General features: G+C 37.2%; 1 protein-coding gene across 2 annotated transcripts in view; it reads right to left on the bottom strand.

Moving 5' to 3' along the window:
* The window catches only part of LOC124787728 (splicing factor 3B subunit 1), a 62,737-nt gene that overhangs the window by 6,895 nt on the left and 28,405 nt on the right, over positions 1-27,437 (bottom strand). For both annotated transcript variants that reach the window (XM_047254575.1, XM_047254576.1), the window contains 14 exons: positions 25,936-26,139; positions 21,002-21,206; positions 20,497-20,787; positions 19,849-19,989; positions 17,004-17,185; positions 13,191-13,472; positions 11,341-11,698; positions 9,390-9,535; positions 8,233-8,505; positions 7,308-7,529; positions 6,813-6,995; positions 6,503-6,691; positions 1,005-1,180; positions 142-414 (listed from right to left, as the gene is read on the bottom strand). In XM_047254575.1, the coding sequence (XP_047110531.1) occupies positions 142-414; positions 1,005-1,180; positions 6,503-6,691; positions 6,813-6,995; positions 7,308-7,529; positions 8,233-8,505; positions 9,390-9,535; positions 11,341-11,698; positions 13,191-13,472; positions 17,004-17,185; positions 19,849-19,989; positions 20,497-20,787; positions 21,002-21,206; positions 25,936-26,139 (3,125 nt within the window). The remainder of the gene's footprint in view (positions 1-141; positions 415-1,004; positions 1,181-6,502; positions 6,692-6,812; positions 6,996-7,307; positions 7,530-8,232; positions 8,506-9,389; positions 9,536-11,340; positions 11,699-13,190; positions 13,473-17,003; positions 17,186-19,848; positions 19,990-20,496; positions 20,788-21,001; positions 21,207-25,935; positions 26,140-27,437) is intronic.

Below are 27,437 nucleotides of genomic sequence, written 5' to 3'. Positions count from 1 at the left end.
CATCAAGCATCTTTAGACATCTTAACATTAGTACACATAGAGAAAAAAAAATTAATTTTAACTGAAAATAATATTATCTTAATACCTATTAACAAACTCTTGGCGTGATAACTCTAAAATGTTGATATTAATGCCACTCACCGATCCATTAGGGCATCTTCCAGCAGAGGTGTGACTGCATAGATATAGTCTTTTCCCATTTCGCCAATATATTCAAACAAAAAGGACAAAGACTTGAGAACACCATTCTGAACATTAAGTTCAGGAACACGATACTCATTCATGAGTGCAGGAAGTACAGTGAATGGAGAACATGTTTCAGCTACAATGGCAATAGCAACAGTGGTGCACACACGGTTCTGCCGCTCTTGGACTTTTAAGTTGTTCAGAAGTGTTGCCAACACATCATGGGGGCTGTGAAAAGAAAAAAAAATCAATATGTAATTACAACCATTCTGATTTCTGCTTCTTGAGATCTTAAAAGCTGAGTATATATTTAACAAACACCACATAACTTCACTAAAAATCTACCTACCTTCTAGACACATACACAATAATTCAGAAAACTTACAACACAAAAATTTACCTTCTGGGCTTATGAGAATTTGTAACTGGAACTATTAAAACCTTACTGTGAAGACAATGCACTGCAAAGCACTTACGGGAATATACTTGAACAGGTCGACCAAATTTTGTGGTGCATTTAGTCAATGCCAACAACTGCTCCGTTAAACAAGTTTTATATTTATACTAAACTGAAATTAGAAAACTGGCTGTGGCTATGACTATGAATTCAAAGTTCTGTCAACAAACAAGTGACAGCCTGTCCTTCCATGATGTCTATTTAAACACATTACAAAAATAAACAAATACCTAAGCAATGTCTATCCAGATAAAAAACAACCAAAAGTTAGTTTTCCAGCCATATTCTATAACCCTGTGTACCTCATGCAGTGACTACATTTCAACTTTAAAAATAGTGAGATGACTTCATGATGACTTACCCAATAGCTTTGGCTATGTAACCAAATGTGTTTACAGTGGCTCTTCGAATAGCCTTCTTATGTGCTTTTAGCAGCTCAAGCAGTTCAAAACAAATGCGCATCCATTCTCGAGCAGATACATATTCAGGTCCGCGGTCAGCAATTCTTCCAACCAAGTCTATACAATTTTCTTGCACCTGTTAACAATAATGAAGTAAAGCAATTATTTGACTGTGTACAATTAATTACACAAAATTGTATATCAACAAAGTTGTGAAGTAGGTAACACAAAAAAATCTTTATTTTTATATGATACTAGCCTTTTCCCTGTGGCTCTGGCTGCGTATGCATTTGACACCTATACTGAGCACACCTAGCCCCTCCCCCCCTCTACTCTGTGGTCGCCTCTTGCTCCCCCTACCTGTCCATCTCATTTCCCCACCTGTAACTATTCCCCCCCCCCCCCTCCACCAATGCACAATGTCCACATCTTTATCCCACTCCCTCTGATCATATCCTCCCCCCATTTCCTCCTTCCCCTCCCTCTCACCATTTCCTTCCCCCCCATTTCCTCCTTCCATCTCTTCCGTTTCCAACTTCCTACTACCCCTCTAAATCTCCCCCTCCTCCCCTCTCTCTGTCTATTTCCTCATCTCCCTCACTATCAATCCCCTTCTTAATCCATCTCAATTTGTCCTGAGCCATGCTCATCAACCCATGTAGCCCCTGCAATACAACTCAATAAAGCAGGCCGATACTACTCTTAACACAAAACATCTGTGAAAAGGATTGCCTACATATAGGGGGCCAGAAAACCATTTTTTGCACGTGACATGTAGGCTGCACTGCAAAGCAGGTATATATGGCAGACTGATACTGTTCCCATACAACATGACTGTCACGCAGTGCTGCCTATTGCCAATTTTACGCATACGGTCACGGGGCCCTCACACGCTCAATGTCTGCTGTGTGACAAAATTGTGCCAATGTACTGAGTGAAAGTGCAAGGCCAAGAATGGCACGATATTGTTGTGCAATGTTCACTCTGCCTCTGTAGAAAAGATCTTAGTGCTTGATGATGCGGGATGCGCATGTACTGTGATTGCCACTAACTGCTGAGGGGGGGGGGGGGGGGGGGGCAAGAGGGAGCAGTGATGGGTGAAAAAGTGGCTTGGTAGGCATTCTACATACAGCCATACTAATATTCTGAGTTTTCTTTTTAAAGTAAATGAGGAATCTTTCAATGCATTGGTGATCATTATGCCTTATGTACCCAGGACAGACACTGCCTATATACTCGTTGGATTTCCCTTACACAGTCCTGGAATTCGTCTATAAACCCGAAAAGAGTGAGATACATTACTGTACAAGATCAGTAGCTTAATCCTGTGTATTTATGCAATAAATAACCCACTGAAGTTTCTGAAATGAACGAACTAGCTGTTGAGTGTTATTTCCCTGCCACTTTTGCTGAATATTCCTACAGCTAATTACAGAGTAAGTATTAAATACATAATCAAACTACTTCCCTAAATGCACTTGCAGAGATGGTTGCTTTCATCTGTCTTTCCTGATTTATTCTTATTCATAAGGGGGTTGCCCAATCAGTTGTTTGCATTTCCACATATCACGAAGTCTCGGCAGGAACTGCGATGTATTGCAAAATATCACCCTTACATGGTACAATATATTGCATAAGATACTGAGCAAGTGTCAGTATTTTTAAAACTCCGCAGTCACCTTCAATATATTGTGCAAACTATCGATACTGCTCTGAGATAGTCAATATTATTGTACAATAAATACTGTAGATGTGAATGGCTCTTTACATTTCCAGCAGCCCAAAGAGACAAGCGTAATTTCTTCATATTGGAGGGCATTATCGTAATGTAAAGAGTAAGACAAGTCTTTAAGTAGGAAAACAGAGATGAAACCTACAAATTTATGGAACGTGTGTGTAGGAGCAGGTTGCTCTGCCGTATGGTGTTTTGGTGTGTGTTAATGAGTGTTTTGACATCTTAAGTTGTAAGTTCTTATTTGTGTTTACCTTAGTTAGATACCACCGATATGTGTATGGAGACTGGAGAAACATTCGCACTACTGCAATTTAATGGCACAACTGAGGATAGTGACAGCTGAACAATGGAAAAGGTGACACAGGTGTAGCTACTACAAACTGAAATGGGAGGACATTGGTGAGGGGGAAACAATACAAAACTAGAAAACACAACCCCTGTTCAAGTGGATTCTAGGATCTATGGCATTCCTGAATTTATTGAGTCCGAGGATATTAATCTATACATAATCTTTTGTTTAATCAATATTTTATAAAATAAAATATAACGATGTATGAAAGTCAATCGGCTTCCCCACACAAAATCTAAAATCTCATGGTGACTTCCTCGTGAAATCTGCAAACAAATATCACCATCACTTTGTATTTCTTGTGCTTATTTAGATAATGTTTTACCCATAGTTGGCTTAGGGCTTTCTTTTTGTGTTGCTTTTCATCACAATACACACACACAAATTGCTAAGCAAAGCTACGGACGTATACCACACTGCTTGCAAAACCAGGCAAGTTGTGGGAAAGAATACACCTGCATAGACAAGTTCTTTCTACTTATTTTTCTGCATGTGATTTTGTTCCCGTGTGTGTTTTCAAATGAGAAAAGAGGCTTTGTGTGGACATTCCTTAACCTTTTTTCTCTATCCAGACAATGATACAGACCATAAGTCACCGTCTGTAGTAGCACATCATGTGTAAATGTTTAAGGAGAGTGAGTAAAATATGTCAGAACTAGACAATCAACAAGTGTCAGTTTTCCCTGAAGAAGTGGGTGCAGTTTCTCTTTTTGCAAATATCACTGAGAAGTTTGAATATTTTTGGCATTCCTGTAATGACTGCATGATTTGACACATCAAAAGTGAAACAAATCAGGACGCTGATGACATTATTGTAACAATGAGACAATGACAACCTAAAAATAAACTCTACAATATAAGGAAAAGATCACACGTTATGCAAACAGGCACAATGGAAAGACAATTACACATTCGCTTTCAGCTAAAGCCATTGTCAGAAAAGAAAAAAAAAAGAAAACACACACACACACACACACACACACACACACACACACACACACACACACACACACACACACACACAGAGAGAGAGAGAGAGAGAGAGAGAATTCTACGTATGGCATTCTAGTTCTGAGCTGCTGGATATTGTGGTCATGTGGGTCATGTGTGCATGAAGTGTGCTTGGTTATGTGAACGAATGTGTGTTTCCTTTTCTAAAGAAAGCTTTGGCTGAAAGCTAATGTCTAACTGTCTTTTCGTTGTGTCAGTCTACAACTTAACGTGTCATCTTTACAGTGAGTGGCAATCTATCTTTTCCTTATACTGTTGATATTCCTTTTTGGAATCCTTATTGGTTTTGTTTACAAATAAACTCTATATGGCATAAATGGTCTGCAGTGAAAGTAAATGAAATTTACTGTTTTCTTTTTATTATTTTGCATATGTGCATCCTCAAATTGCTGAAACAATTTTTGCTCGATTTTGTATTACATTTTCCACATTATATCTTAAAGACAATGCTAAATATGTTGGCAGAGGCGAAGAAAAGCACGAGTCTCTTCATGAAGTGAGGCCTTTCTTTCTGAGTAAATGAAATAGTAATCACCCTGACCTGAATCCTGCAACATATGAAACGTGTCCTTCTCAGGGGATGTTGGGTATTAGGTGTTTTTTTTTCAAAGTACAGCACATCTCCTGGCAGTAAAGTGGAAGTCAAAATAATATACTTACAATCTTCCCACTAAACAAAGAAAACCACCCTCTATATTCCTGTGAGGGTCAAGAGAGGTACAGCCAAAAACAAAGCCAGACATCACTGATGACAATAAGAATAAAACTTGTGTTGACACAGCATATTGGCTCTGCAGATGTTATCCATCTTCCAGAAGATGGATTTGGTGGAACAAACTACAGGGTGATTCAAAAAGAATACCACAACTTTAAAAATGTGTATTTAATGAAAGAAACATAATATAACCTTCTGTTATACATCATTACAAAGAGTATTTAAAAAGGTTTTTTTTTCACTCAAAAACAAGTTCAGAGATGTTCAATATGGCACCCTCCAGACACACGAGCAATATCAACCCGATACTCCAACTCGTTCCACACTCTCTGTAGCATATCAGGCGTAGCAGTTTGGATAGCTGCTGTTATTTCTCGTTTCAAATCATCAATGGTGGCTGGGAGAGGTGGCCGAAACACCATATCCTTAACATACCCCCATAAGAAAAAAATCGCAGGGGGTAAGATCAGGGCTTCTTGGAGGCCAGTGATGAAGTGCTCTGTCACGGGCTGCCTGGCGGCCGATCCATCGCCTCGGGTAGTTGACGTTCAGGTAGTTATGGACAGATACGTGCCAATGTGGTGGCGCTCCATCCTGCTGATATATGAATTGTTGTGCTTCTTGTTCGAGCTGAGGGAACAGCCAATTCTCTAACATCTCCAGATACTGTAGTCCAGTTACAGTAGCACCTTCGAAGAAAAAGGGACCAAAAACTTTATTGGCTGAAATGGCGAACAAATGTACAACTAAATGAAACTTTATAGCTCCCTTAATTCGCCGACAGATAGTGCTTAGCTCTGCCTTTTGTCGTTGCAGAGTTTTAAATTCCTAAAGTTGAGGTATTCTTTTTGAATCACCCTGTATTTTTCCATCTATGCACAGAGAATTCTATGAGAAATAATTCACTGGCAAATTATATGACTACAGTGGGAAGAAACTGGCTGAAAAGTTTTTTTTCAGTATCTACCCACTTTGTCCTCACACACTGACTGCAAACATAGTGAATACAGCTTCCAACTATGTTTTTCCTGTGGAGGGAAGGGGGAGACTGGTAAGCACATTAGGTGTGTCCCACAGTGCTTACAGGATTATCATACTAAAATTAATTACATTGCGAACATATAAAATAGTCTCAGTTACATGTATCCAGTTTTAAATATTCCAGTACTATCTTTGTGCAGACAGAATAATAATTGTACCACTCAAGAGATGGAGTACATGAGAACCTTTTTTCTCAGCTTTCATGTGTGTCTTGTTCTCGTTACAATGTCTATTTGAAATATATATTGCCATACACACTTATATTTCTACAATACTCTTCCTTTTCCTATTTACATGATGCAAGAATCACACACCTATCACATTCATTTATTTTGTAAATGGCATTAAAAAGCAAACCAGATTTATCCTGGTTCACAGAAAAGTTCTTGGTGTGAAGATTCCCTTGTTGAAAGTGTTAACTCATTTCCATTTCAGTCAAACTAACCTGGAAATCACTTAAAAGCAAAGTGTACTGTTCTGAGCTTGTAGCCACTCAATTTCTAAGTTATGAACAAACATTTAAGATGACATTGTATCTCTATACCCATCAAATAAATATGAAATAGTCAACACAAAACAATATACACTAAATACAACATCTACAAACCTTTTCATGCCTGTTCTTCAAGATTGGTGTGAGCCTAGGGAGTAGATCCTTGATGGGTGGCGTCATTTTAGTCATACCAATTACATTAACAATAGCCTTCAGAGCACCCAATATGGAACCTAATACCTCAGGGTACTCTTCTCCTAAGTACTCATACAGCACAACACCAAGATGCCCCATGAGCTTTTCCTGCACACAAAGAAATTCATTGCGTGTTTATACAATTCACAAATAACTTTAAATCTTCTATCCTCAAAAGATTGTTTCACAGATAAACGTAATGTGTATGGAGACCACAACCGTGACTCACCTCCTGACAAGTCTTCATGACAACTGCAATACGGGATATAAGATCGGCAGCCTGTTGTCTAACTTTAGCCGACTTGTTGTTTAATCGCCACAGGATGGTACCACAAATCTGTGGAAGGTAAGGCTTCACACGTTTCCCAAGCTGGTTCACTATGGTTCCAAAGCCATTCAGCATCACAACATCCTAAAATGGGGAAATATGCCTTGAGCCAGTAACATAGATAATAGTATCAGTTTAACACAACAGCAAAAATTAAAGTTTAAAACAGGTGTAGAAAATCAACAGGCAAATTTTTATAGTGGCATCTTAACTACAAAGCTGATTATGAAAAACTTTAACAGATACTGATTAACTAATGCACAGATGTAGAGATTTATGAGGAGCCTACATGACAACACAAATTGAAATTTTATTATTTTAAAAGTTACTGCAGAAAACAAAGCAAAGGAGCCAGGTAAATAAGAAGCTAATTAAAAATGCAATCATGTCTCATACCTCTGTGGTCTGCTCCTGGAATGCATATAGTATACCATCAATAAGTTGCTCCTCTAATCTGCTGTCAATGTCTGCAGCACCTAGATTACCCATTATCTTCTCTATTGTCTCCATCACCATCTTACGATACTGTTCGTTCTCATCCTTCAAATCATCCACAACCCGATTCACAATTTCAGAGGCACCTACTTTGTTTGCTATTTCCACTGTGGTGTCCACCAACTGAAACAGATAATTATCATAATGAAAAAGAAAAGCAAGCAAATAACACCTGAACAGCAAATACTACTGAAAATTACAGTTAATTACCCTTTCAAATACAAGTAATTTTTAGTCATCTCTCATCATGAAACTTGCTAACAAGAAAATTAGAACAGGGCCTGATAAAGTTCACATGTCACCAGCAAAGTCACTAATTTACTAGGTAATGCAAAGGAAACTATTTCTAAGTAAATTTACATTACAGACGCAACATACATACTTCCTATAAACGAACTATGGAACATTGTCCACAGTATCATAGCTCCTAAAATGGCAATAATGTCTGTTCTGCAACTAGTAACTTTGAACACTGTCAGAGAAATGTGTTTCATTCACCCTACCCTTCATGTTTTAAATGCTAAGAAAAGAAGCATAGCGAGAGTATATGATGAAAAATTATTCAAATGACAGTTTCCTTCTAGCTATGCTCTATGTATGAACAAGATAAGCTACCATTCATTCACATAGAATTTAATATAGAAAATATTTTTCCATATCAGTAATGAGACTGTAAATACAAAAGAAGTATCTGTGAGAAGCAATAAGAAACAACATTAAAGCATGTAAAAGTAATTAAAAATGCAGAGGATGAACACCTAATTAAACAAAAATGTGCATAACTTATGGTATATATCATGGAAATGCACGCTTTATGATTACATACCTGTCTATAATTACGCCTATCAAGAGCCATTCGATGGTTCCAGAAATGTTTAAAGAAATGTGGCAAAATTTCATCTTTAATGTATTGCGATTCCACACCATCAGTGCCACAACACTGTTTCACTACTTTCAGCACAATTTTTTTCATTTCTTCATCAGGAGACTGAAACTCTCTAATCAAAATTAACATCACTTCACGGGTATAGTAGTTGGCATATTCAGCATCCATCAAAGGTATTAGGTAACCAATGGCTTTCAGGAAGGCTGCCAAACCCTGTCAACAACAAATAATGTACAAGTATGAGATGGCATACTAACAATAAAATTAAACAATAAGAGCAGCAAATTCATAAAAAATAGCCTTCATCATGACTCCTATGACTATGCACCGACATTCTCTACACCAAATGAATACGGCAACTATTTATTTAAATCTGGATACCAAGGTAATAAGGAAGGAAGATTAGGATTTAACAATCTGTCGACATAGAAGTCATTAAGCCAGAGTACAAGCCCCAAATGTTTTGAGGATGAGAAATGAAGTTGGACATTCCCTTTTGTAGGAATCATGTTTAAACCTTTATAGGATTATGAATAGGGGATGATAAAATTAGTAACAATATGGAAAAGGTATATTGCTACTCATCACACAGAGGTGGTGCTAAGCCCCCAGACAGGCACAATGCAAATGTGCCTGTCTGTGACTCAATGGCACCTATATGTGTTGAGTAGCAATCTATTCTTCCCATACTACTGTTGTTCCATCCTGGAGTCCTCGTTGTTGGAGGAAAAATTAGTGTAAGATAAAGAAAATCACGGATAATTTACTTATGATGAGGACTACCATTCATTTATTTAACTAATCATTTACCATATTCGAATGTGTATATATCAGGGAAAAACAGAGCCTGACTATTAAGGAAGTGATTGAGAACATCAATGGGAGGGACTGCAGTGGGATGGAGAAAGGCAAAGAGGAGGAGACTAAAATGGGAATAAGGAACAATGCAGCTGCGCAAAGAAATCTGTCACCTTTTGTAATGGTAAGATAATACAGAATGATGAATATGTGCAACATATTGCCTGGCTGAATAGAATGTTGCACCAGAGAATTTATCAAGTTGAGCTAGAGATGATGAATTGAAAACAGTGTCTTACCTTACCACGGTGCGTCCTGATACCTTTCCACAGAGGTTTCAGCACAGAGTCAAAACTCTCAATACCATATGGTGTGGCAGCCTCAGCAAGAGCTGCAATGGCAAGGGCAGTAATGGTGCGTACTTTCTGCTGCTCATCCACGAGACCTTTGAAATAATAGTGATCATTTTAATAGTGCTGCAATTTTGCAAATAACCATAGGTGTTTTGAAGTAGCCTACAAATATCAAAACCCATCTGATTCTGGAAAACAGAAGGGATTTGCAAATATAAGTCTGATTTTATTGTGCAAATATCCCAGTACTGAATCAGCTTCATGAATTTTAACAGTGACCACCATTATATTTCATGTAATACACTGGATACACAAATACGCTCTGAACAAACCAAATATTCTATCTTTATTATTTAGCTTAACATTTTGTTGAGAGCTAAGACATTATTTACTAACAAGCAGAGCTCCCCAGAGACTGAACTGATTTTTTGAAACCATCTATATGGTGATGTAGATAAGATATCAGGCATCACATCCTGCAGCCACTCACCGTGGTGGGCCCTCGTTTCGAGTGACTGACGGAAAAAGTTGGATTTTTATGTGATGCTCAATAGCTCCAAAAGATAAGGTTTTTGTAGAGTAGTTGTGTGGTCAAGTGGCTACGGTAAGGCCATCCTTCACATGCTAAAGGTTGTGGGTTTGAATCTCATCAGGTGGCTTAATTTTTGTTTGTTTTTAAACCTTTATCAAAATGACTTTGATCATGAAACTTCCTAGCAGATTAAAACTGTGTGCCGGACTGAGACTCGAACTCGGGACCTTTGCCTTCCGCTGCAGAGTGAAAATCTCATTCTGGTGACGATCACTATTTTTATTCAATTTTTATTCAATTAATTGTTTTAATGTAATTTTTTTATTTCTATTCCTTTGCTGCATTTTAATCATTGTATGTTTATTTTTTCATTTGTTCTTATCTTCTCATTATAACTTTCCATTTCCACTTTGAATTTTTATGAATGTGAATTTAATTATATTTATCTATTTTAATATTTAATTATCTGAAAATGCTGATTTATTGGTTAAAAAACAAATGATGAAATCTATTTATATTAGCTGTACAATAGTGTCAAAACTGTATTTTTCATTACAAGACGTACATTTCTCTTTTGGAGGATAATCGTCGTACAAACATTTAAAACACAGCCTAAATTCCTATTCCTATTATTTATTTCATAAATAATGGAGATGAAAATTTAAACAAAGAAAAGGAGTGTAAGTAACACTAAGTTCAACAAAAATGAGGAATAGAAACAATGACAGCAATAACTTTGAAGAAAAATAGGACAATAAAACAAAAGAAATAAAATTAAAATAAATATACAAAATTAATTAAAATAACATGATTGAAGATTTTAAGTGGAAATAATAATATGAGGGAAAATGAAGGAGCTGATATTATGATTAAAATGATGTGGCCAAGGAATAGAAATATGAAACCACACACAAACCAATTAATTGAATAAAAACAATGATCAAATACGAATTTAAAAAATAAAAATATAAAACTACTTGGTGAGATTCGAACCCATGACCTGCTCCATTTCAGAGCCTTACCTATCCATAGCACGATGCAAACAGTCAATGTGAAGCTACTATAGTAACGGTATTGAGGGTTGTGTAAAATTTCCAATTTTTTTCCATCAATAACTTGCAAATGAGGGCCCACCAAGGTGAATGACTGCAGGTTGCGATAGCTGGGATATTAACCTACATCACAGAAACCACGGTTTCAGAAAGTCAGTCCCACTACTGGAGAACTCTAAGTATCAAAATGCAGACACACAAAATAAGTGGCAAGATTTATTTCAACAGTGTAATGTTTTGGAAAAACGTTTGTCAAAGTATTAATTTGTTTTGAGAAATCAGCCCAAGAATTGTTTTATTGCTGCTCACTTACCATGTTCAATAATCTCTACAAGGCTCTTCAAATGAGGCAAGATAGCACACCCCATTAGGATGGCAATTTGTTGCACAATCTTGATACCAGTGTGACGAGCTTGCCACGATTTCTTGCTACGACACACGGCTTTCAAGAATGGCAAGAGAGATGGAATTCCAAGTGCAGATGCAACCACTGCAAATGCCCTGGCTGTCGTGTTACGCACGTATTCATCAATGTTGTCGATATCGGGACGCATGGTTGAAATCATTGTTGCCAGACCAGCAGCTTTAGCCAGATTTGAAATAATTTCACGACCCTCTACACGGGCGTAGTAGTCTTCATCAATGAGAAGTGGTTCAATAACCACCAGAATCTGTCAAGAGGCCATAGAATTAAATGTATAGCACATAACAACACACAATAAAATAATTGACAAACTTGTGTAAATGATTAGAAGAATGGAGGATCATTTACATCTCTACAATAAGTGAATATGCTGAAAATGGCATATACATTTTTTATCAACAAAATGCACTCTTTCCACTCCAGATATAAATACAAAAATTAGACAACTGTTTTCAGCTTCCTACAGATACAATACGCCATGCAGAAAACAACCAACTGCCTTCCACAGAGCCTCTTTCTTACTACCTGTGGTTTGGGGAGGAAATAAATCAATCACCTTTGCATATTTATACTGCACTGAACATTAGGGCTTAGTTGAGCTTTAGATCAACTGTAGTTATGCAACATCAGTGTGCATGGAAACAATACCCAATGATACTGTGTGCATTTTTAGTGAGTAACCTGTGATGCATGTTTGCTTATCTTTAAGATTATAAATAAACAGGTGGGTTCCTCTCATCTTGGAGGTATGAGGGAACTGACCTCCCTTTTTAACCATGCCTAACATATACCTCCTTCCTGATGAAGGACCTGTTAGTCCAAAACGTAGGTAGTGTGACTTTTTTCTCTCTTGTGCATCTTATCAGCAGTGCTACAAATTTCACCTCCTGAAGGTAAACGATGACCAGAAATTTATTTTTCTTAACTGAATTTTTCTTTGATACAGCAAAGTATAAATTCAGAATGAAACAAGGTCACTGAAAACAGAAAGGCTATTCCATTCCAACAAAAAATTATACAAAAATAAATTCTCATTAACTCCTGCTGTTATATTTTTACTTTTTTTATTTAGTTATTGTAACAGTGAATAAAAATTACAGAAATTACTCTTATTTGTCAACTGATCAAGTGTGACTTCTTTTGTTTTGTTCATACATTGTTAAATGACAAATGCACACCTTTTCATTATTTGCAATGATCCAATTTACTTTAATTGTTATTCACTAACAACAACATTATAAAAAAGGCTTTGGCCAAAAGGTAATGTGTAACAGTCTTTTCTTGTGCCTGTCTGCAACTCAAGATTTCATCTTTACAGTGAGTAGCAGCCCATACTTTTCATAATATTGTTGATATTCCAATCTGGACTTTCCACTGTTTGTATTTCACTAAACCATTTTGTGAGTGAGGAAGATCAATAAAAACTACAGGTTGTTAAAAAACACTTAAGGCATGAAATTAGTCAGATATGTCTGTTACTGCTTGTAACTATTTGTTTCCAGAAAAGTGAAAGAAATAAGTGACAGAAAACAAATTCCTTGAACAGACAGAGGACTTAATCCCTAAATCTTGTATCTGTAATCTGACTCTTGAGCTACTGAGTCACCAGCTTTCTTTGTTGTATTATTTCAATTTTTTTTATTGGTCATTTCACTCAGCAATAATGTATTAGAGAGAGACATTTAGCAGATCTGATGACGAATTGTAAAACTGCGCACTCAATAAAATGTGTTACATACCTTGTGCACATACGGTCTCACAAGATCATCTAACTTGTAAAGAATTCTGTCAATAACTTTCACAAGCAAATGTCTTTCCTGGTCTTCAAGTGTAGGCGACATCAACAGAGGAAGTATTTGGTTAAACAATGGACCAGCACCAAATTCTCTTGCTTTGTCCGTTATCTGGCGAAGAGCCGCTTTACGCATAGGGGGTGTCCCATTTTTGATTTTCAGAAGTAACTTCATTATCTTTCTCTCCTTCTGCTCCTCAGGGCTCAGAGTCTCCTCATCAACTTCCACCTGTGAATCATATGAGCAAATGTATGAAGCCAACATTCCTAACCAATAGTGATGACATCTCTATAAATAAATCTTACAAGTTACAATTAAAACACATCGCGAAAAAATGAAGTATTCAAGATTGGGTAATTAATGTTTAGTTTGGTATGATAAAATTTAGATGGGGAAAATGAGTACAGAACAGATGAATGTTCACAGGGTGTATACGTGGACAAGGAAAAAAAATTCCCGGATTTCCCGTTTGAAAATACACTTTCTCCCGGGTGAAAATACACTTTATCCGTGTTCAGTGACAGTATACTTTTCCTCGGCACTGTAAAACTTATCAGTCTTGAATGTTTATGGTTTTCTACACAGACGTAGAATCTGCCGGCACTTTAGAAAACGAAACCCAGGATGTGCAGCAACATGTACGCTGCATTTTTTACGGAGGTATAAATTCAAATTCCACCAAACACTGCATGTTATTTTCCGAAGCAATGAAATTGAGATTGCGATATGCTTTTGTATCCCAGTCATAGCTCATGTCACGTGATCTCGCCCCCTCATGACAGCATAGGACACGTGATGTAGTCAACCAATAGCAAGATCACTCTTAAATAACGCGAACACACAAAAAAGAGATGTTAATGGTTTAAATTAATATACATAGTTTTGCTACAAGAAAAACAAAGCTTTCACAAGTAATATTGGTCTCTAAGATTAATACGCTGCAAGAGAAGCTAACCTTCCACATATAAAATGCTGATCTTTTCACGAATGTTACACTTAAAGATACATCACACATATGTGCCAGTAAAATTTTTAATAACGACGTAAATGTGTGATCTAGGCTAGAAATCCTTGAAGATGGTCGTCCTCAAAGAGTTGATTTTTAAATGAGAGTCAAACGCTCTGTGATTTAAGAAATTCATTGTACATTCTCGCACATAGTTCATCTTGCGTAAAAGGAAATTTGCTTTCAAAGTTAACACTTTTCAAACCACCATTCGCAATATTTTCCCATGACCTGTTAGAAATTGGTTCGTTTCAGCAGTCGCCAGAGAGCGCCAGATAACAGGCGTCACCGCGCTTGTTCAGCTATGATGACACAGGAAGCCCGCATGTTCGTAAGTGTAAAACATTAAAAAATCTTGCATTATGTCATAACACTCATGAACCATACTAAAATGCATAATTCGCCTTAAAGTGCGCAATAGTATGTCCAGATTCGGATGTAAATTTTCTTGAGTACCAGTACCGTATTATCTCATGTTTGGTTCTTTATTACGGCATAATGCCATACGAGCTAGAAGATGGAAACGTGCACTTCAGATACAGCGAACAGTTGAAACTGGCCAACAGTGTGAAATCAAACAATTAGTTTCAAATAAATTGACTGCCTCAATGCAAAAGATTAATAAAAGCCAAATCTCTTTAGCAAAGCGACAAAAATAACTTCATTCTTCTGCAAGGCGATTAACGCTCGACTGTCAGAAAGGTGGAAATAAAACCTGAAACTAACAACATATTTTAGCCTTCCGTAATTATGCGAAGCTATTTTAATTCATTTGATAGCTCCCGGTCACAAAAATCCGTTTTCATTTAACGTGAGAGCCATTAACGAAGAGGAAACAATAAAATCACTGAACGTACACACAGGTCACATCGACTGCTGTATGCTGTATGCATCAGCCTCGGATTTACTATATTTCCGAACCGGGGCAATGTTAGATAGTGGCGCCCAGCCACACATCTGTAGCCAGAAGCGGGAGAAGGTACTACTCATACGCGACTCAACTGCGCATGCGCATGAGCCCTCCCGCAACTGCTCAAACGAATCTAATGTAAACAGTTGTCACGTCACGCTCATCGGAGGCAATTTGTTGTTAGTACGCACTGTATATTCTTCCTAAAGCCTTTGACACACTTTGGTTGGCAGACGCTTGTAAGAGCACTGTGTTTTGTTGTTGTATATCGTGCATTTCCTTTGCGACTGGAGTTTTATTTTTCTCTCGTTCATGTTTTGGTGCTGCAGTATTATTCTGCACAAGCGGGATACAGTAATATCCTTTGTGAGAGTTTTGGGTCTCACCAGTCAAAAATCACAAAAATTTAACTGGTAACTAAAACAATGAAAAATTCCCGGAATTCTAAAAAATTCCCGAGTTTTTCCCGGTTTTCTACTTGCCGAAAAAATTCCCGAGTTTTTCCCGGATCTCTCGGGTCATATACACCCTGGTTCAGTCTTTTCTAACGCGTGTAATATGTATGTTATATGTAGAGACGTGGTCGACTCCAGCTCTGGCCAGACAGCAGTCAGTCTGAGACGTTACATTGTGAACAAACAAATATGACTAGAACCAGGACGTAGAAGCAGGCCCACTCTTCATATGCTATGGGAGGAGATGGGACACCATAATAAATTAGATGAGCAACTGAAGGAGGAAATAAGGTCTATTGCAAATATCTTTTGTGATCAATTTAATTCTGAAGACAATGTAATTGTTACAAATACGAGGGAGTGTCAAAGACAGTAAAATGACTACAAATTATAAGCATACAAGGTGGAAAGCCCCAAATCAATGTTTGAAAAGACATGATGAAAGCACACTGCTTTACCACAAATTAACCCTTTAACTGTAGGCAATTTTCTGATTTTTCTGTACAAAACCATGGTGCATTTTTATTTGTTAATTTAAATGGTTGTAAGGACAGAAATATTGTAATGTAACAAGAAAACCAAAAATTTACTTTAGACTTGAATTGTAAAAGACAATGTAAATAATGAAGGAAATGCGAAAAACTGCATTCAATGCTATGAAGCAAGATAAACTTACTGCAGTTTCAGACAGAAAACTACAAACATTCAATGTTCCAGAGCAGCAGAAAAATATTTGAAGGGAAAACTGTGACTTCCAATGTGCTAACATAGTGGAAATTAAGTCTGCTGTGATAATCACGGCCTTTTAATACACATCTGCATCACCCATGGCTGGAGGGTTAACTATCAGTTATTTGTGAGGTGAGAAAGGGGTTGTCAATCATGAAAAAGACAAACTATGCTTGAATGTAATAAATTCCAGACCTAATGAATGTAAAATGCAATAAGTGAAAGTTCAGTTGTTTTACTAGTTGGACCACTAGCAAGGAGGAATACTGTTACCTAGATTACTGAAAATGGCTATTACTAACACACTAGCACCTATTTCTCTAGAGGAAGTATTTTATTTTGGAATGATCATTAGTATTAATTGCTTTTCATTTGATAACATTAGTTAATGGTAGCTGAATTCAAATTATAAATTATTTTTAAAACTTTTCACATTCTTAACAAGGGTACTACGTTAGATCTATAAGAAAATTGCCAGTCACATAAAACTACAATTAAATAAAGTAAAATTATCTACTTCTCAATTAGTAGCCAAATGGAAGAAATCGCATGAATGGAAGGTTTTAAAACCAAAGAATAGACTAATTTGCTAGAGGAATCAAGACATGTAACAAATGAAACCAATATTTGCAATATATTTTTAAGAAATTCCAAATTACCAGCAGCTTGTCAAAATATTGTGCATCTTCTGGTTTCATGAAGGGCAGATTTCCTTTAGGCTGGTTGTCCATATATTTTGCAGTCTTATCCTCTGTCTGGATAAAGAAACCAGCCGGTGTGCCAGCTATAGGTGTTGGTGTTGCTGTCAACTTACGGGCCGGGGTGCGTATTGGAATATACCCTGCGATACAAAGAGACAGTATTATCTGAAACTGACATGTGAGACTGGTTTAAAATATAAAGGAAATTAATTTAACATACTTACAATATCAAAATATAAAGTAAAAAATGTTGAAAATAAAATTAAGGCTGCCCATCAACCTAAACCAGCATTAATTACCATTTTAATTACTGTTATGAGTGTTGGATCAATTTCTACATTCTACAAAGAACATACACAATGTCTGATATGCCAGTATTTCATCCAAGGACTTTCTAAATGAACAAACCAGCTAAAACACATCAATGGTGCCTTCATTAACTGTGGGAACTCTGAACTACTTTGACCTGCAATTTAATGTTTACTAACGGGAGTATGTATATGAGGATTGACCACCAAACAGAACATCTCAGACAATGGAAAGTTCAGGATGCAATAAAAACAATCATCAAATTTATCCGAGAATAATACAATCCTGAATGTAAGACAACCCCAATTTTTAAGAGGATCCTTGAAAAAAATTGTAACTCAATTCTGACTTATTAAAATTACAAATTGTTTTATTGACATAAAATATCTGCACAAAACATTAGCATTATACCTGTTCTAAACTTGGGCCATTTATTAACTGCCTACACTTTGATAATACAAGGGGAAATAATCACAAAGAAATGATTTACATTAATTTCTATCTTCACTACCTTTTTTTGCTTACTAACTACAAGCCTGATGTCTGGGGTATCACCATTTTTAATCATCACAGTCATCCTAATAGCACAACTGTTAAACTTATATCTTTGTTGTCAGCAATATTTGGCTGTTCCCTCCAATATGTGGCAATTTCTGAGGAGGTTACAGTAGCACCTGAGAACACAGCTGTTTTTTGCCGAATACATATTGGATTTCACTTTCATACTGACATGAGAATGTTACAATATTTCTTGCTTCAAACATATTGCCTGCCTGCCGCTCTCTCACTGGCTGCAGAGAAACATCAGTCAACACACCCTCTTTCATTCCAGTCATATCTAATGAGGAGAATCAAATACACTGCTCACGGAAACACATTACGTATGCAACTGGCCCCTGTCTAGACTCTTACTGTCTCCTGCAGAACTGTATTTGACTGGTTTTAAAGTCAGTTCAAATGGATTCAATCAAACTGTAGTTAAAACATGGGAACACTCATAAAAATCCAAAGAACATGGTGTAGATTCTCTTGGTTGGCAGCACGACAAAATTTGCTGCCACCCACTCATCACTCCAGCCCCTCATGGCTGCTATCACTGTCCCCCATCCAGCCCTTCTGTAGTGCTATGCTTGAGCAACTGTGAAACACAGAATTAAATATTCCGCAGTGTGATGTCACATGTAAAAAACACCATTAATACATGAATAAAAGACAACAATCATGATTCAGTCCGATTCTCAAGCTTTCATTCATCCCGGATCTAGTGACATTGTTAGTACTACCCACATGGGGTCTTGCACTGTAACTCATTCTCGTGATAATCATCAAGGTCAACTTAATATGATTTATTTTATTTCTTAGACATTTAACTCTGGGTTAATTTTCTTTCTTGCTTTGTATTAATGTCACCAGCTTGTCCTGAAGCTGATTAAAAGTGGTAATGTTTTTACCTGGTATTCTAATACATGAACAACGACCGAATTTCTCATTTGCAACCCATTTGGTAAATAATTACAGTCTTTCATAACCAAATAAAATATTGGCGTGTGTTCAGAATCAAGTAATGTTTACTGAAGAACATTTTCACCTTTCAGTATTACCTTCACTTAAACGCACCATAAATGTTTGTTATGGTCTCCATACACGGATGAGAACTTTTATTGCAAACCTATTCAAATACAAGTTTATAGCATGATAGAATTTAGTGCTATGTGGTTGTGTATCATAAAATTGTCAAATTTTAAGCGAAATAATAGATGTAATACATTGTAGTTGTAGCTAGTTCATAGCTTCTTTAGTATCCATTGCACTAGCACTGCACGAATCAAATGACATGCAATAGTTTGAGCAATCTCGACTCTGCATTGAGCACTTGAGTGTATTGAGAAATCTTGAGCATGTTCGAGAGCAAGTATCGTTTACCTGACCTAATCTTCTGAATTCTTCATATTAAATCTGCACTTGACCTCAATAGTCAAAGCCTCATCTGTAAATGTAAACAACCCCTATATCAATCTTTTTAACAATGTAAAATGCTGACATCAGCAGCACTAGTTTAATCTGTGAATATAAGACAATCCCATATTTTCCGACTGACAATTTTGTGAAAAATGCTCCTCTTATAATTGCGTAAATGTGATTACATGTGCATGCAAACTGCTATCTCTCTTTGTTATCTGCCAGCCTGTCAGTGAGGGGGCACCTATCCTGATACACACAGTTCATACTGGATTTTCACCTGCTACATAGATATGATTATTGTTTAGTCAGTCTGAAATACTAACAGATCATTGAGGAGCCTCATTTTTGGCACCAGAATAAGGAAGGAAACAGAACATTATTGGTACACCTATATCTGTGTATTATCTGTAAATATTGTTATGTTCCACCCTGGATTTTCCATTGTTTAATGTATCTGTGTACTTCATAGTCTTAAGATTATGTGTAACTCCCAACCCCAGAAATATTTCACTGTAAATATTTGTGCACTGACCTGCTGGAGGCTGCAACACTTTGTAGCCTGGTGGGAACATTGCATCCAATTCATCATCAGAGAGCGGTCTGTTTCTTTCATCAATCTCACGTTCCCAGCGGTATGCCTGTAACTGTTCAGGAGTCATCGTCGCCAAGTGCCCTGTAAAAATGAAAGAACATCTAGAAGAAATAATCCAATTCAAAATATAACAGATGTTCATTAAAAGGTAATCAATGCATCACACTGAATACAATAGGGAAAAAAAAAAAAAAAAAAAAAAAAAAAAAAAACCCACCCATTAAAATTTTAGTCAGTAATGTTGAAGAGTCAATAAATAAACTGACATAACTTTGGAGAACACAGAGATCAGCACTACATGAAGAACAGAAAACTGAAGAAAACATGAAATAAGACTGGAGCAAAGCTATAGAATGAACTAAACTGGTATAACTCCTTGAAGTGCTGTGATAAAGTAGAATGTGTAAGAAGCTGTAACCAACAGCCAACTTCTATGTTTTGGGACAGAAGTTCAAATATTCAACATTGTGAGGCAGAATCATTAATTAAACTGTACCATCAAACAGTAACAACTATAAAACCTCCTGTAAGTTTCTTACAGAAATCATTCCTCGAATGACAGATTACTTCTATCTGAACATCACAAACCTGGAGTAGGGGTGGCCATCGCCATGGCCTTCTGACCAGTTGGTGTAACACCGGATGGAGTCATCAGTGATGGCGTGGCCCCTGGTGTGCCGTGTGGAGTACCATGTGGTGTGTGTGGCGTGCCGGGAGTCTGTGGGGTCATTGCACCAGGTGTCATCTGGCTGGATGGTGTCTCATCCCAACGACTGCGCCTCTTGCTAGCAGACGGTGTCGGGGTCTCCTGGATGGGGTCGCCGGCAGTCCGATCAGTGCGAGGTGTTTCTGCCCACCCACTACCATGTCCAGGTGTTTCTGCAATAGATAGTTATACAATGTTATGTTTTAGCTACAGCAAAAAGAATTTTGCTAGTTCATAAATACGAGAAGTGTGAAAACAGAAAATTTGTATATATTTCAATGACCACTTTACCAAATGAGTAAATGTTTATATGAACTTTTAAACATTTAAGGCAGAGAAGACACATGACAAAAACTACTTTGGAATAAAAAGAAATGTACGATGTACCTCTTTCTGTCTTTGGAGTCTCATCCCACCGGTTGCGCCGTGAGCTCGAGATTCCCTTGTCATGCTGTGGCGTTTCCCGGCCGGGTGTCGCATGTCCCGGTGTTGCGTCCCACATCCGTGTACTCTGCCCAGGCGTTGCTCCTGGGGTTTCACTACCCTTTGCATGACCAGGAGTCTCGTCCCACCTTGTTGAAGCTGGGGTGGCCTTTCCAGGAAAAATGAAACATTACTAAAGTTAACTGTACATAATATTTCTACTTTGTAAACATAAGTCTACATGATACTCTTACAATATGAAGACACACAGAAGCATAAACTATACACTTTCCATGGAAATACAGAACATGACATTTGTATCATACTTAACAACATTGAGGCCAAAAGAAATCGTGCTACTTCTAAGCTTGAAGGTTAAAAAATAGATCTGCATCAGAAAACACCTTGAGTTCCAGTTCAAGTGCCTATGCATGGGCAACTGGATGCCTGTGAGCAGAGGCTGAAAACAGCTTGTGCATTGGCAGTCAATGCTTTGCACACAATACTGGCTAGTCAGTTAACATTGATTAAACAAATGCAGTTAAGAGGACAATTATACAAGAAAAATTCAACCCAGGTAAAAATATTAACATCTGATTAAATTTGCAGACTATGACATTTATTTTTTATCATGAGTGATGAAATACTTCCACAAGATGCAGAGTGCCTCGTTGGGCTGCACTGCAGAAAGTGGGGTAGCTTGAAAAACTCTGACATGTACATCATCGTACCATTATAACAATTCTGTGCTGTTGTAATACTTGTCTTCATAGAGAGTAATTTTGTAAATCAGTCACTTCTAATTGCATTTCCAAAGATACAATATCTGACACAACAGGAAACAAGAGTACTAAACAATTTTAAATTACTTACTAGGCTACACATATGTGTCAAAAACTCCGAAGAAGTTTCACAATGTTATGTTTATGACTCATGAAATGTGTGCCTGAAAGTAATTTTGGAGATTGTAAATAATAATAAGAAACACTCAACATTCAACAATCATTCAAATTATCATAAACGTTATAACAAAGAAGTCAAGAGTAACTAGGAGTCTCCAAAATCAGCGTAGCTGTACAAAGGCACTTTATTTGCAGCTACCAGTTTCACGCCTGTATAGATGCTTCTACAGGTTTATCTGTCAAGAATAAAAATCACTTTGTGAAAGTTATTTGAAACTGTAGAAATGCAGAACAAGAGATAGTGTTGGCATTCAAGTCCAAACAATACCAATTACTCACAATGGCTACATTTTAATAACGGAGATGGGCAATTATGGAGTCCCATGAATCAGAAAGTTATCCAAGTTAAAAGAGTCAAATGACATTGGTGGGTTGTCATAATAAAATTGAGTACACCAGAAAGATGCTTGCCAAAATGTACAATGCACGACTGCTGAATGTGCCAAGCCTAGCAAAAACTGGGGAGAAGCAAATAATGAATGCGACGCTAATGTCACTGGGATAAAAACTAGCATCTAGGAAGATTACTATAATACATGGGAAACGTCATTAAAAATAAGACTATAATAGGGAACTGAAACACTGTGAATGGAAAAAACCTGAAAACATCATGTACAATATTTTACAGGATTCAGTAGATGCCAGCTACATAACAAGATGTAACCAAAACTTAAAAAATCATGTGTGATGTACGTAATTCTGCTGCACAGCTAACAGGCTGATGTGTAAGCAGCCCATTAATGCTCGCAATATCCTGGGAGGTGGAAGACCACTGTTCCAAAGAGGAAAAAATAAACACATGAACAGCTACAATGAGAAAATCATAACATCCTCTTTGGCACTGTGGTATTGTTAGCTTCCACAAGCTGCTTACACCCCATAGGCCTAATAGCAATACGGTGGAAGTACGAGAATCACACATGATTTTATGTTTTACTTACTTCAGTTCTATACAGCTGGTGTCTTATCAAATCCTGTAATATACCCTACGGTATGTTCTCTTGTAAGCTATTTCCCGTTTATTTCCATTCTCAATATTTCAGTCCCATTCTAGAGTACTATTTTTTGGATTACACTTTCTGTTTACTTATAGTAATTTCCCTAGATGTTAGTTACTTCTTACATGTTTTATCCCTGTGCACGTTAGTGTCTCACTCACTGTTTGTTTTTCTTCACTTTTTCTTCTCTGCCTCTCTCATTCAGCAGTTATGCTTTGTACATTTTGACAAGCATCTTTCTGGTGTACTCAATTTTATTATGACAGTCCACCAATGTGGTTCGACTCTTAATGTGGATAACTTCCCGAATGCTGGGACTCCATAACTGTCCATTTACATTATGAACATATAGCCATTGTGAGTACCTGTTACTGTTTTTTTGTTGAATGCAACACTATCTACAGTCTGAATTTCTACTGTTTCAAAAACTTCCACACAGTGTTTGTATTCTTGGCAGATAAGCCTGAAGATGTGTCTCTGCTGCCATGAAACCAGTAGTTGTTAACAAAGCACCTTCATAGAGCTATGAGGATTTTGGAAACAGCTCACCATTCTTGACTTCTTTAATTGTTTATAATTTTTACGATAATTTTAATGTTTAGTGTTTCTACCCTGTGGTTGGCCTCCCCAGAAAGCTGTTTGTAGGATTTCAAAACTGGAAGATAATCCGTGGTGGTGGTGGTGGACGGGGGGGGGGGGGGGGGGGGGGGGGGGGGGGGGGGGGGTCAGGTAGGAAGTACATATACTGTAACAGTCTGCCTTTCAAATACATGCAATTTGTCCATTTACACATAACTTTGTCACAAAAGTCAATAATAACTAGATCCCTTCCCTGAAATGTCATATTTAAGTTACTTAAATGTATCGCAATATCAGTGACAAAGGCTGTGCGCATGTGACAGAATGAGGTGTGAACGTGCGCCTGAGCTTGCTCAGAGGGCAAGTTGAGACTGCTCAAATCACTTGGGGCACAGCTGGAACAACTTTAACTTACCGTAATTTCCCTCAATAGAAAGGAATACTCTCTACTCCAATTAGACAGTTTTTTATGTTCTCCTTGAGGAAAAGGTGAAGACAAAAAAGAACACTGAGGGGGACTCCAAGACTCATTTGCCCACTTATGGAAAAGATATAACATCAATAAAATGTTACATTACAAGAAGTAAAACAGTTTAAAAATCTTAATGCAGTGTTATAAAGGATCACATTAAGAGTACTGAAAACAAAACAAACTTTTTGTGGTGGTATGCAACAATTAGAACTCTAGGATGACTGTGTAAAAGAATTTTAATTTTTTTTTATTTTCCAGAATGACTGCAACAGCCACAATTCATCTGATACTGAAAGACATATCAAAAATGCTGGAGACAAAAGCAAATTCAGATGACAAACTTTTATTGGTTAACACATATACAAGACTAGACTGCACTAGACACAGCCAATCCAACAACTAAGCTCTTCGAGTTGAATGATAAAATCTTCTGTGCCGTAACGGAAATCCTGCCCTACTACCACCACCTTCAGCTAACCCAATAAGGGTTATGTGACATGGGAATGAATTATGTCTGTAAGGATGTGAGTGAAGAGCAACCCAGAGAATGTCAAGCTGTTCATAGACAGTAAACACTGCTGTTCGTGGCTGTGTTTCACCATGAAGAAACAGGCCAGAAAGAGTTGGTGAAGTGATTTTCTGTAACAGACAGCTTTTACATATTTCAGTGATACTGTGTCTTTATCATTCTTCTGGAGGAAAGAAAATCATGCATGTGTAGTATATGTTTTTATATCAAAATATTGTCCCAAGAACTTTCTCTCCCAAGACATACTAGTACCAGCATTCACATCTATCCTTTTTCCTCTTCCTTCTCCAACCTGTACTTGTTTTCAGAAACTACAGTATTTAGCTATGACCACCCTTTCATTCTAGAAATGCCTCTCCTCTGTCTTAGAAGGGATGACAACTATAATCAAAAGTCTTTACTATACAAGTCTGCACCAAACAGATTAGATCTGGAACCCAAACACTGGCATGGAGATCTGGAAACCAAGCACTGACATGTTGCTATTTCAAATGTTCTTGGGATAGTGGAAGCACCCCCAACACTTATACCTAACCAATAAAATCTAAACAACAGTTACATTAGCTCAGGTCACCTTCAACAGCCTCTCAGATTACATTTTAACTCCGAATACTTCACAGAGACAAGAGGTTTGATTTCAACAATATAAAAATTAGTGCAAAATTTTGAAGCCTCTTCAAACACTCTAGTACCCAAGAAAGCAACATTTGCAAAATAATTTAAAATTGTAATAATATGTTGTGCTAGAATGGTATGAATTTCTTGCTTGCTCTTGATACCCTTGACAAGGGGGATAGCCACTGCAGGATAATACAGCAGCTCAGCTATTTTGCTTCATACACAGCATGCAAGTCACGTTGAAGTAACCAAGTTGTTTCTGAAAAGATATCTGTTAACTATCAATTGAAGAGTGGAATACGGCAGTGATAGAGAGGGCAGTTTTCCCAAGGCTGGAAAATATAAATTAGAGGGATGATTCTGCTCGATCCATATGCATAACATGGGCATTTATTTCTGTAACACCACTTTTGACAGTTAATGTTATCAGCAGACTGTGCTGCAGTGTAATATATATGGCATTATTAAGTGCCGAACTATGAACTAATTATAAATTACAATATGGAACAACGTATGAAGACATTCACTCCTCATTTTTAAGTTGAAATGTCAATAGATAGCAGGAGGTAAAAATATTCAACTAGTATAATGTTTCAACAAAGATTCACACTGTGTGAGAGAAGAGCACTAGTGATTTTCAGCTGCAGGGAGGAAGACTAGGATATATCATCTTGTTAATGACAAGATCACTGGAGACAAATTTACCAGCAAGAACAAGTATAAAAATGTGAATGGCTTACATCCTCCTTGTCCCAGGTTGAGCTCGGCTGCTGCGCACTAGCGGCGACGACCGGAGCTGTTGGCTTCTTCTTGACAGGGACAGCCTCCTCACCTCCAGTCTGGTCCCAGCGTCCTCTTCGTTTCACTGCTGCTTTTGCTACCTCTCCATTTGTCACTGCTTTAAGTGTGCCCTCTTTTGACTTCTCGACAAGCTTCTTACGCAGCTGAAAACATAAAATTTATTCTCACTACAAATCTGTGGATCATCTTGTGACTAAGAAAAATTTTTAGGACACACATGCTGTGATAGGATAAGACTTTGATGTGAAGCAGATTATGTGGTTATGACCACTCAGCTCTCCCTCTGAATGAATGGTCACCACATACTATCCTTATTGCCTGGACCCTTGCCTTTCCCCCACTGACTCCCTCCCAGGCCCTCAGCCATCACCTCTAACAACACAAGTGAAGTTTAGTGAGTTGTGGATGCTTTTGTAAAATTTTATCGTGGTCCAGAGAAAAAATAAAAATTCAAATGTAGGTAAATTTTCATTTTTCAAAAAGGTGTAGTTTATTTATATAAAATCATATTATAGGTACAAATAAGCTTTTAATTTTTACTTTTAAAAATAATATGAGCTAGACAGGTTAGAAATTAATAGTGGAAATTACATTTGCGGTCTTGAGCCAATTTTTACAGTCCAGTTCTTGCAAGGAACAACTTATGCGAAGAGTGTCTTCAAGGTGAGTGTCTGTTAACCTTGCACAATTTTTATTTCTCAAGCAATTTATGTTTAAAAAAGTTGAATCACACATGTACACGGAGCTAACAAAATAGGCATGTAAACAGACAATTTTTGCATATGAGTAATTTCGTGAAAGATTTTTACCCCAAAATACTTCAGTGGATCTAGTTTCGTACATTTACGAGGAAATATATTCTTGGAATTCAATTATCTTCATTTGAAATGAAGACTTTGGAAGACCGGGCAACTTGCAGCCACATTAGTCCATTCTGCCACTGGAGAAACTCCATACAGGAATTTGAAGAACTGTGAACTTCCCTGTTTATGTAAAGTCTTGGAATCTTTCTGAAAATTCCTTGCCAAGATTTGCCATAAAAGAAAGACACTGCAGTGTCTATTTTCAAACTCTTTTTTTATATTCAAGTACTGTCGAAAAACAAATTCTTAATTTCAAATATCTTTTCAATAGATATCCAGCCTGTGATGGAAAGCAGACACTCTTTGCATTGAACCACATATTCACTTCAAATTTTCTTATAATTCAGTGTCAAGTAAGTTTAAATTTTCAGAATGTCTTTCAACAAAGCCACAGCTAGTATACTGCAGGCATCTGTTAGTATTTCCATGTATTCCCTTCCTTCCTGTGTACCCAAGTTCTCCAAGAATGATATTACTTGTTTTATTTGCCAGGATCGTGCTATTACTTTGTCTTCACTTAGCTAGCTAACACTGTTGTGCTGCAGTCAGTCAGAATATGTTGACACACACAGTCTGAC

This window comes from Schistocerca piceifrons, chromosome 3, assembly GCF_021461385.2.
Source record: "Schistocerca piceifrons isolate TAMUIC-IGC-003096 chromosome 3, iqSchPice1.1, whole genome shotgun sequence".
NCBI lineage: Eukaryota > Metazoa > Arthropoda > Insecta > Orthoptera > Acrididae > Schistocerca > Schistocerca piceifrons.
This window is presented reverse-complemented; position numbering and strand designations above follow the sequence as displayed.